Below are 12,731 nucleotides of genomic sequence, written 5' to 3' on the forward strand. Positions count from 1 at the left end.
CAATTTGACATTAAGTAAAATGTAGCTTACATTTAATGCACTAAAAACAACAAAATTTGGTTTCTAGTGAAGAGCTTTTTGAACAGAACTTTGCAGTACAGCACAGGAATGAGCTTTCAGCCCACTTGTCTGCGCCAAATATGATGCCCAAAAATGTTTCTGGTAAATTGGGAGAGAAGTATTTGCCCTACAACCCATTTTATTTGAAATATCCTTGAATTGCATGTTAATAGGGTAGATCCATGCAGATGAATAAAGTCAAGCATCCGTTATGACGTAACTGTTCAGTGAAAGAATGCCAATTGGAATTTCCAAAAAGTATAAAGAACATTGAACTGAATAGACCATTAATAGCAGAATGTGATAAAGACAAGCCTATCTCTTACCCCTTCATCAACTGGTACTTTTACATTCATTGATAATGTTCCGGTTTCTCCATTCACCATAGCTGTTCTCAGCTAAATATGGGGGAAAATATCATTGTTATTTTTAAGTTTCTTCCACTGAATATCACATTGCTTTCTTTAAACACTCTTAAAACTTGGCATGGTAAACATTAAACATGCAGTGCTTTATTTTATTTAAATAAAACTTATCTGTGAGTTTGCAGTGTGGTTTTAAGCAATTTTGCTGATGGTCCTGTCCTGAAATCTCAGTGAATAAGGCTACAATCTTGGGAAAATATTATGATCTTGTTTTCTCACATAAGGCACTGGTCAGCACCAGAGGCTGTTTATAAATAAAGGGACGTTAGCCAAGTGGAAGGCTTGTAAAAGTGAGCTGGAAAGAGTGAAGGGCAAGGCTGAATGGATTAGAGAATCCTGTTCTCGAGGGATATTGAGGCTCTGATTAGGGAGAAGAAGATGAGTGCAAGGTATAGACAGCTGGGTTCAAACGAATAACCACTTGAGGAATTTAAGAGATCAGGAGTTCAGCTAAAAGGAAAAAGAAGAGGACATGAGATTACTCTGGCAGATAGGTAAAGGTATATCCCAAGAGATCCTACAAGAATATTAACAGCAAAAGCTTAAATAGGCAAAGGTTAGGTCCTCTTAAGGATCAATATGGTTGCCTATGTGAGGAGCCACAGGAGATGGATGGGAACTTGAATGAATATTTTGCATCCATATTTATCCTGGAGAAGGCGATGGAAGCTAAAGAATTAAGGGAAAGGAATAGCAAAGTCTTAGAACACATCCATAATTACAAAAGAGGAGGTGTTTGACACCTGAAAGTGCTAAAGGTGGATAAATTCACAGGGTATGATCAAGTGCATCAAGTGTGGGTTGCTAGGGAAGACAATTTGGATGACAATGTAGCTAGCAAAGTTAGTAAGTTTGCCAATCATATCAAAATTGGTGGCACGATCTTTAGCTGTTGGAGAGGTACCAGAAGACTGAATGGTTGCTGATGTTGTGCTTTTATTTAAGGTCAAGTTAGCAAAGTGCATACCAGTGAGCCTAACATTAGTGAAGGGGATGCTATTGAAAGGGATTTTGAGGGGGAAGATCATCAGAACCTGAACAGCAAGGTCTGAAGGGCAAAGTCGGCATGCCTTTGTGCATGGTAAATCAAAACTCAGAAGTATAATTGTTTTTTGAAGAGACAACCAAAAAGATATGATTTAATATACGATATATGAAATAATAAGGGCAAGGTGGTAGTCTACATGGACTTTAGCAAGGCCTTTGACAATATCCCACATTGTAGGTTGGTCTGAAAAGTTAGGTATCATGGGATCCAGGGAAAGTTAGCCAATTGAGATACAATATTGGCTTAGTGATAGGAGTAAGAGAGTGGAAATAGAGTTACTTTATATATTAGAGGTCTGTGACCAGCAGTGTTCCACAGAGATCAGTATTAGTCCCGCTGTTATTTGCCATCTATGTTAACAATTTGGATGACAATGCAGCTAGCAAAGTTAGTAAGCTTACAAATCATATCAAAATCAGTGGCATAGAAGAAAGTTATCTGAGATTACAACAGGATATAAATCAATTGGGAAAGCAAGCCAAAAAATGGCAGATGGAATTTAACTCAGGCAAGTGCGAGATACTGCATTTTGGATAAGTTAAACCAAGGCAGATATACTCAGTAAAAGGTATGGCCTTTGAGAGTGTTGTAGAGAGAGGGTCCAGAGTATTGGTAAATTGTTTGTTCCAAGTGATAGCACAGGTAGACTGGTTGGTGAAGAAAGCATTTACATCCTTATGTTTATCTGTAAGGGCACTGAGTACAGGATTTAGGATGTTGTTTCAACTGTACAAGATGTTGTTAAGTTGCATGCAGTTATGTTTATGTAGCTAAAGAAAACAGCATGAAGCGGGAAGAGAGCAGAAAAGATTCATGAGAATGTTACTAGGACTGGTGAACTTGAGTTATAAGGTGAGAATGAGATTTTTCTCCATGGTTTGTAGAAGGCTGGTGTGGCCTTATTGAAGTACTGTATTTTTTTAAAAAATCACAAGGTGCATGGATCACGTAAACAGTTCTCTATTATTTCATAGAGTCTGAGGTCATCCATAATAATGTCCATGCAATAATGAAGACAAATTGAGTCATTATCAAGATTATAGACTGGGAACTAAATATAACCTGAAATCCATCTGTGCTGTTTATTTGATGTTAAGATTGCATCACTAATACTGTTTCAAAAACTATTAGAAATATTGTACATACCATTTTTAAAAAAAGTGTTTTGGTGCTGCCTTTTATAACACTATTTCAGAAATAGTGGGTGTTACTGAAAATCTCTTCATAAATTTTACAGCTGTTGGTACACTGCCAGAAAGATATAATCTCATCAACCCATACATGTGCAAAAAACCTTCAGCTCACTTTCAGTAAATGGTAGGTTTGCTTCTTCACTCAAAGCCACAAGCTTTCTTTGATTTAACATTTGCAATTTGTTCCAATCACACAATATCAAATGCACACATTCACTGGGACAATCTCACTCACACTGTTAATCAACAATACACTTCGTCCCTTTATTCAACAAAATCATCCAATTTATCAAATGTCACATCCCTAATTACTAACTTTGTCTGGCAATCAATGCTACCACTTTTGTGAAAGTTCCCCAAATTCTGCAATCCCTACAGCAAACATTCTCAGTTATTGCTCCCTTACGATATTTATATGAGAATGGCATTTATGTATTGGTGCAGGAGTGGTAACTGTGTTAAATATGTTATACTGGATTGTATGTATAAAAAGATATGTGCTGATAAGTACAGGAGTGTGTACTTTTGACAAAATGTGGATTGTGAAAGATTGACTGAAACTTTACTATAATCTGACTGGAAAGAGTGCAGAAATGGTTAATGAGAATGTTACAAGGACTGCTGGACTTGAGTTATAAGGTGGGAATGGGATTTTTACTCCATGGTGCATAGAATACAGCAATCCATAAACCTTTTACTGTTGGGTAGTTTCCTTCTCAGTGACATTAGGATTTTCAGTAAGCATCATCAAAAACGAGTAGTCCAGGTCAACCTAAAGCCAGTAAAAACAATGGTTCCTTTTGAAGAAGATATTCTTTACTTGATGGGTTCTGAGGCAGGTGAGCCAAGAAGAAAAATAGCCATCCAAGATCTGCAAGGTATGATTTTTTTTTGCATGACCTAATTCATCAGTACTAATGAACTGCAGGAATTGGATCTATGCCAAGAAGCAGATTTCCAACCAATCTCAATTAATATATCCTTCAGACAGTTGGACATTAAATTTGTACATTAGCCAGATGCAAGTAATAGTCTGAAGCACTGATGTCACTGAGATGTACACTCTCCATTTTGTTTGTGTGCTACATTCCAGTATGTACTGTATATGACAGATTTGCTAAATCAGAATGGACTCCTGCTTAAGAGTAGTGACAATGTCAGGCAGATGGGGAACTCAATTTAAATGCCTGGGGCACTCAACTTAAAGTCTCCCTGCACATCGACAAAATCACGGTCTTCTGCTTGGATCAACTGTCAGTCTGCAGATTGATCAGCATCTGCAACTAGTTTGAGGAAGAGTGAGACCATGTCCTTCAAGTCTGACTTCCTGAAAGCGTGTGGGGTCTGTTTTGGAGGAGCCAAGGCTGGTAACATGGATTGGCCAGAGTGGATAGCAAAATTTGGTACTACAGGAACAACTATCTCTCTTTAAATACTGGCAGGACCCTAGGAATCAGGAGAAAAGTGCTCTCAGTGCTACTATACTAGGTGTAGGTGCAACAGTTGCCCACATTATTTTCTGCTTCATCTGGGGATCTACGATGAAACTCAATCCCTTAAAATATCATCCTCTTGCAGTTTACTCATTCAGGAGGTGTACCTATCACCTTGTCCTTTCAGCTAGCTTTCTCAAGCAGTCAATGAGGACAGCAATGTCAATGCCAGAACATCTGAGTTGCTGAGTTATAATAGCATTTCTATCATTGTCTGTGAGAAGCCTAACAGTCCAGATTCTGAACATCACTGTAAGATGTCTCAATGTGATTTCTTTTATGTGGAATGTATTCTGCCCATCAGTTCCATCAGCAAGGGGAATCAGTGGTCTGGGATCCATGACCAAAGACCAGCCTATGCCGCATTGATAATAAGACAACATTGGATGAATACTTTCCCATAGACATTGCTCATCCTCAATCCTCCTGAGTTATGTGGAGCATAGGGAATAATGCACACTAGGGTCAGAGGAAAGAGAGGAATAGTGCCTATGAATGGGAAGGAGAGTGATATTTGAGGGGTAGGATGCAAAGGAGACAGTGGGAGGCGTAAGTGTGGAAGATAAACTGAAGGGCTAGGAGATGGGACTGAAGAAGAAGGCGATCAAATATATTGTGGACTGTCTGGGAATACCATTTTATTTTTGTGTTCTTATATTCTGCAGAGTTTGAGAATGAAAGTTTCAGATGAAATATTCTCTGGAAAGTTGCTTTTTGATAATAGCATTTTTAATCAGTTTAGCAACGACAACCAGATAGCATTTCATACTTCCCACAAACATCCTGTGCCAATTAGCCAGGCATCCTTCTGCTGTTAACATCTATCCAAACTGCATAAAATCAACTGGCTTAATGTAAGACTGAACCGCTAAACCGCCTTTAAGGTCTTGTGTGAATATTTGTCATCATTAAACATTAACAAAAATTTCAATGAAAATATAATTAGTGGTGATGTGATATATAATATATATAAGGGTCAAGATGGTTTAAAACATGAGTCATAGAATCAAGAGAGCTGAACAATAGCAGTGCCCTGATAATGTCATGGCAGAGGAAATATACTTTTATCCTTATGTGTGGCAGAGTGGAATAGAGGTGGGAGGGTTAAATGTAACCATTCTACTCCAGTAACAATACAATTAAAAAAAAAAGAAACAGCTTGAATTTCTGTGGCAAATCCAAGAATTCATAAGAATAAAATGAGCCGAATAAAGAATTTAGGACAAGTTAGCATTTGATAGGTGTATTGTGGAGGGTCATGGTTGTCATGTGACAGCACTGCCCATTACCTAGTCAGAAGATACACCACCTGCCGATCAAAGCACCTTTAAGTATCTTTGTACTTAGCCTTGGGCCATTGGCCTTTGTAATCAATTAGATCATGCTGGCACCGAGCCATAGGATCCGTGTAGATTACCTGGGCTGGACTTCTCAGTCCTCCAGAACAAGTATTCCCTGACCTACAGCCTATGCAACTTACGACCATCTGTACATACGGCTAAAAAAAAAATTAAAATAAGAAAAAATATACCTTACATACTCATGTAATCGTTGAATTTTTGGACCATTTTTTTCGGGTCAAAAAAGGGGGAGGTTGGCTTTTACAGGGGTCAAACTTTTGACCTCCTAAGTACAGGTACAGTATCAGCTTCTGTCAAGGTTTTGGGAGCTTGGATGGCTGGACCAAGTGATAAGTCTGTGCTTGGGGTGTCAGAAGTTATAATGCGTGGGATGCCAGGGTGACAGGAGTTTGGATGCATGGGTAGCCGGGGCAACTGGAGTTCGGATGCATGGGTGGCCAGAGCATTGGGAGTCCTTATGCGCAGACTGCCAGGGAGTCGGAGTTAGTTTGTGTGGGTGGCCGGGGCGTTGAAAGTTTGGATGCGTGGGTCCCCGGGGCATGGATCTGCAATTGGGGTTAGTATGCACACGCGGCTGGTGCAAGGCATGGTCATGAGCTTGGATTGGTGGGCCACCATGGTGAGGCTGGCCTTGGTGTCTGCCATGGTGTATTTGATGAACGATAAAATGGATACAGTGAATTTCTGACTTATGACCATTTCAAGATATGACTGGTCGGTCAGAACGGAACACAGTTGTAAGCTGAGGACACTATAAAGGGCTCCACATGCAGATGCCTTTCTCTCTTTTTGTCATCTCTGAGGGACCACCCTGCTTCACTCCAGGCTGAGTACTGTAGAACGGCACTGGAGAAATTGTTTGGGGACATCTTAGTTAGTGTTCCGAGTAGCACTGAGTCAAGGGACAGCAGGTATCATATTGTTTCTTTTCCTTGATTGAATGTAACAGCACTGTGCACTCTAGTTCATTGTTTAGTGTGTGCCCGTGTGCACGCCTTATCCCTGTTGTTATCTTCCCACACCCTCCTTTTGTAAATAAAGTCATTTAATGTCAAACGGTGTTCAAAGCCTTTGCTATTGAGACCATCAAATCTGTTCCCTCACTCACAACAATAGGTCAAAGATAAAATTTAAAGGAAATCTTAAACGAAGAAGGAATATTGTACAGATATAGGTATTTAGGAGGCAACTTTGGTCCAGATTGCTAAAAACACAACTGCTAATGGTGGGATAAATGTCCATGCAAAATGCCTCAAATGGAGGAATGCAGGAGGCTTGTAGGTTTGGTAAATGGGAACTCCATCGATAGATTTAAACAAAATGATGAGAATTAAAAATTTGTGATATTAGTGGAATGAGTACCAAACTGGGTAAACAATTACAGAGGTAATGAGTGATGAAAATCAGGTCAGGCTTATGGAGGATTCATTAATGGATGCCAGCCAAGAGAACATGAAATAATCGAGTTAGTTTCGAGGTTAAAAAATCTGACAGTTTTATAAGCAGATGAAACAAGTGAGTGAAAGATGGATGAAATGTGGAAATTAAAATAAAAACAAAAAAAAACAGAAACAACTCACAATTTCATCTTTGTCTTCCCATTCCACTTCTGACAGATCCACACTGTTATAATTGGGTTTTGGCTTAAGTTTCTTTCCTTCTTTATACTGCAATCAGAATGTATCAAAATAAGTTCAAGGACTAACTAAAGACCAGTTCATAGCTGTACACTGGAACTGAAATGTTCTTTTCTATAGTAGGGCCAATGTATCTTGGCCAAATTTATTTTATGCTAAGTTCTCACTCTCTGCCTGATTATCATAGGAGGGAAGTGTGCCTTGAAGGTCAGACATTCTCCAAAGAGAGCATGTGAAAATTATATTAGGAGAAATTTCAGAACACTGACAATGCCTTGAACTTTTGTCTTCCTGTGGCGTTAATTGGGCATGATCAATAGCACTGTGCCTGTAAGAGAAAAACAGTTTACAAAAATATCACCAGGTTCAAGGAGTGAATACATGAAGGTCAACTGCTGATAAGGTAGCTTCTCTTCTGTCCTTTCAAGATTACTTCTGATGACCCTCAAGGAACTGCATATTGCCTCCCAACTACATGATGCCCCTTAGCAACATCAAGCAAAATGGCAGTATCAATTTTCCACTTATGTTATTAATTCCAGGGACTCTCTCACCACCTCTTAACCATCTTAAGATCTTACAAAATTCTGTAAACCATGTTTCTAACTTACCCCAATTCTTGTTCACCCTTGTCGATCTACCCATGCTCTTACTTAACAACATGCCCACTTTAAAATTGCCACCTTAATCACCTATTCCACTTCTATGTTTATCATTTCCCCTGAAACTATAGATCTCAGACTTCTGCATTCCTCTGGTTTTTTTCGTCTCTTAATCATCAGTGAGTTTGGTTGTCCTAGCATTGGCCGATGCAACTAGTGCAGCCAAAGCCCTGAATTTAGAAATTGCCTGCCTAAATATCTCTACCCTTTCCCCCTGCCATCCATCATATAATTAGCAGTGGTGATGATAAAATTACGAGTGTCATAGATAAGGTTGATCTCTCCTCCAGGAGACTGAATGTTGGTGCCCAGGTAACCGTGTCATAACAACCAGGTCTGTGTGGAGGAAATAGTACATCTAACAACATTCCTTTTACCCTTTCTGTAAATGTTGAACAGTTACTTTCCCAGGGTTGGGGAATTTAAAAAAAACTAGAGGACAGAGTGGAATGATTTAAAAGAAACATGAGGGCAGCTTTTATACCAAGGGCCATGGGATACATGGAATGAGTTGTCAGAGGAAATGATTGAGATAGCCTCAGTTGTAATAGTTAAAAGACATACATCTTGGAGGATCTTTCCTGGACCAAACACAGTAATGGTATCATGAAGAAAGCACATCAGCGCCTCAACTTCCTTAGGAGTTTGCGAAAGTTTGGTATGACACTAGAAACTCAGGCAAATTTCTACAGAGGTGTGATGGAAAGTGTGCTGCATCATGGTCTAGTATAGGAATACCAATATACCTGAGTGTAAAGCCCTCCAAAAGGTAGTGGACACAGCTCAGGACATCACAGGCAAAACCATAACCACTATTGAGTACATCTACAGGGAATGCTGCTGTTGGAGGGCAGCAGCAATCATCAAAGACCCATATCACCCAGCACACACTCTGTTCTCACTGCTGCCATCAGGAATAGGTATAGGTGCCTAAAGACTTGTACCACCAGGTTCAGGAACAGCTGCTACCCCTCTAGCATCGGATCCTCAACAACAAAGTCAATCAGACTCATTTAAGGACTTATTTATGCATTTTATTGATTTTCTTTGTTCTCTCTGTATTTCACAGTTTACATTCATTATCTGCTTACAGTTTTTTTGTTTCATATTTACGCTGTGAACAGTTTATTTTTTGCACTATCAATTAGTGGTAATTCTGCCGCACCTGCAGGAATAAAGAACCTCAGGGTTGCATGTGATGTCACATACATACTCTGACAATAAATCTGAAATCAGACCGGTCTATGACTGGGAAAGGTTTAAAGGGATATGGGATCAAACAAGGGCAAATGGAAATAGTTTGGTCAGCATGGACAAGTTGGGCCAAAGGGTCTGTTTCTGTATTTTGAAACTTTATGTCTCTGAGTCTACCATTGAAGTATCCATCAGCATCCATGAACTAAGCTAGATCAACTACATAAATACTGCGGTTGTAAGAGCTCTGGGTAATGTGTAGTGAAGAAATCCACTCCTGAAACATCAAAGCCTGTCTATTAGTTAAAGTCCTTTCTCTGGATGATGTTGTTCCAAAAACACCCAAGAGGGTTGACATCATCCTCCAATTCACTATCCAAAGCATTCATTTCCTTGATCACTGATGCACAGTGGGCTGTAGTTACTGCCAACTACAATATACTCCATGTTTCCTGACCTAGGTTACTCTCACATCATTTTCTAAACCTGTGATCTTTACCACCAATGACAGCAAAGGTTTCAGGCACAATACCACCACCTGCATGGTCCTCTCTAGATTCCCTCCCCAGCTAACACTATCAGAGTACTTCCACCATAAGGACTGCAATGGTTTGAGAAGGAGCCCATCTTCTCAAAGGCAATTAGGGTTGGATAATAAATGCTGGCCTTGACAGTAATAACCCAATTCAGAGAAATGGAATAAAAATACAACTATTGTATTTTTACACAGAGGTCAATCAAACACATTTGCACATTCCTATAATCCCATCCCTCCATGTGCATTGCCAATCCTACGTGCTTCATGAAGTCTCTGTATGCCCCTATCCTCATCATCTGTGATAGGACAGATCACTGTACTACTCAAATATTTCTTTAATCTTTTTAACTCACTGCTATTATGGCAATAATGTCAGCTTGCGGTACAAAATTCTGAGCTTCCATTGCAAAACTCTGAATACATGTTGCTCAATTATAAACCAGTGGACAGTTGATTATTATTATATTAGTATGTTATTTGAACTTATTCATATTGTTATAAGCCCAGAGGACCCCAAAACCCAGCAGCAATAGATTTTCACCAAGACAAATGGTTACTTAAACAAAAGTTGATTTTAATTATCTTTAAACATGAAAACAGAATTACACTTCAACTTATCACTATTAACTTACTTTACCTAGCTTAACCCCCTTCTAATTCTTAGCGCACATATGTGTAATGTGTGTGTAAATTCAAAAAAAGTTCTTTGGTTCACAGTCCAATCTCACTTCTCATTCCTCCAAGTTCACTGGTTGCAGGAAATTCTTATACTGTGCACAGAATTTAACATGTATAAAGTTCACCAGACTTTGGTGCTCGAAAGGTAAATGGTTACCACTCAAGAAGGTTCTTGTTGGTTTTCAGACAGAGATGTGTTGTTTTAGGACATTCACAACTGATGTACTTCCATTAGTCACCTCAGTGTCTTGCTAATGAAACTTGTCCCATCAGGGTTCTCCAGATGATAACCTCTTTCTTTCAGGTCACCACAGAGTTCCTTTTTAGTTTCTCTTATTCCAAGAGAAATATTAGACAGATTCTTGGAAGAACCACAAGGGCTCTGACCAGGCTGTCTTCCAAAAGCTTGTCTGTTCCAGTCCCAGCATCTTCTTGTTGGTTGTAACACTGCCAAGTGCTCTCCGTGTGTGTGTGTGTGTGTGTGTGTGTGTGTGTGTGTGTGTGTGTGTGTGCCTCTCGCTCTCTCATTCACTCACTCTGACTCAGAGAAAACCTGTTTGACTCTCTCTGCTTGCAAAACCACATGATCCTCTTACAACATCAAAACTCTCCTGCAGACAATAGCGGCTCCAACCTGCTCTTTCATCAGTTGCCTTGATAAACAATAATCTATTAGTGACATCTCTGGAGCACTCTTCAAAGCTCTTGCAAAAAGGTGTGAGAATAAGATCTGTTTTAAAGTGTTTGCATGTGATCTACTCTAACAAACATTTCCCAATTTATCTCCCAAAAACATATCTATATACTCTGTCACAATATAATTTCCTTTTTCAGGTTGACGTGCCTTTGCTGGACTTTTTAAATGTCTTTCCATGTCAGCTCCTGGCAGACGTTCCAAACATTTCATTATGCAGTCATTAGCCTTCTTCTATGGGAACTCCATCAAAGTAGCCATTGAGAAAGTGGTTTACTTCTGCCTAAAGAATGCTGGCATTAGAGTTACCTTTCCACCATACCCAATGACTCACCACAGGCAAATCCCACCTCGACATATACTCACTGTCAATATTTGGCTGGGGAAGTTAAATGGGATGGTAGGGCACCTCCTGGGACTTGCTCTTCCTTCTGCATCCATTCATTTGGAGGTTCTTAACAATACGAGAGGAGAAATGCCTTTGTTGGGTGAGGAAGAATGAAAAATAAGCAGTTCATTGGCTTCAGACATGAAGTGGGCGTCTGAAGGAGGAATCGCCATGCAGATTCCATTGTTTCCTATGACTAATTTCTACCACAAACCATGGATTCAGCAATGGCTGATTCAATGATGATAAAATGCTGTATTTTATGGGGAGAAAGTTAAACAGCCTCGTCTTTTATCAGTTAATAGCTGCAGGGTCAGATTAACGTAGTACTGAGTAGCAGCAAATACTAGCAAATACTACAAGCCCTGTAATTTCAAGGGCCCCCATGTTTATATACTATGAATGATGAGAAACGTTTTCCTTTTCATCTTTGTGCATCGGATTCCACTGATGGTCTGTGTTAATTACCCCATTTAAAGGTGATAGTTGGCTAAAATCACTAACCTTAAATTTTGTTGTAATTTGTGCAGTGCCAGCGGCTATGAGAACCCACACTTGACAGACTGTGTTAATAACCCCAATTAAAGGTGATAATTGGCCAAAATTGCTAACCTTAAATTTAATCAGGGTTATTAACACAGACTATCCCTGGCAGCTCACGGCGATGGCTCAATGCAGGACCAATGGCCATCTTGGTTACCCATAATCTCCCAGGCAGATGGAACCACTCTGTCAGTGTCAATACCAGGGAAATGCAGAGTGGATCCAGCTGCATGGAGAATTGTGGATAACCAAGACGGCAATTTATCCCCCATTGAGCCAGCCGGTGTTGTTGTAAGTTTTGATTTAACAGATGTGTCGGTTTTAACAGGGGAGGGGATCAATTTCAGAGCAAGTGCTTTCCCTCTCACCTTGCAAGAGTCAGCCAGCACAATTTAGGACCCCTTTAAAATATTTGCTGCAGGCCCCCCAATACCTTTATCTGGCACTGAATCGCTGCCTATAATCATGTACCACCTTGACCAGCTGGAAAAAGTCATTTGAATATGGCAATTGCAGAGTGCGTCGAAAGAACCAAGACTTGTTGATCCAAACCAAGGCTTTTATTAACTAAAAGACTGGAGCATATCACAAGTAGGTTGACCAGTCCAGAATGACCTGGTTTGGCTAGGAGCAATCCTTTAAGACCTGCCAATAGGTGTGGCTACACTCTCAGCCAATCACAGTCATCCTCCACTACAATCTATACATATACACATTGGTGATAGAATCTGTACTATCACAGCAATCAAGCCGTGTCAGATGCCTATTAAGTAGTGATGTGATTCAGCTTTTTGTACCACAGTACCCAGATCCTTGG

The 12,731-nt window shown here is 39.8% G+C and overlaps 1 protein-coding gene across 1 annotated transcript in view; it reads right to left on the minus strand.

The window, feature by feature from the left end:
- Positions 1-12,731, minus strand: part of LOC138745230 (voltage-dependent calcium channel subunit alpha-2/delta-4-like) — a 270,894-nt gene that overhangs the window by 159,094 nt on the left and 99,069 nt on the right. The window contains exons 19-20 of the mRNA XM_069902292.1: positions 7,161-7,247; positions 387-458 (exon numbers count right to left, since the gene is read on the minus strand). Of these exons, the coding sequence (XP_069758393.1) occupies positions 387-458; positions 7,161-7,247 (159 nt within the window). The remainder of the gene's footprint in view (positions 1-386; positions 459-7,160; positions 7,248-12,731) is intronic.

The sequence above is a fragment of the Narcine bancroftii genome, chromosome 11 (genome assembly GCF_036971445.1).
Source record: "Narcine bancroftii isolate sNarBan1 chromosome 11, sNarBan1.hap1, whole genome shotgun sequence".
Taxonomy (NCBI): Eukaryota; Metazoa; Chordata; class Chondrichthyes; order Torpediniformes; family Narcinidae; genus Narcine; species Narcine bancroftii.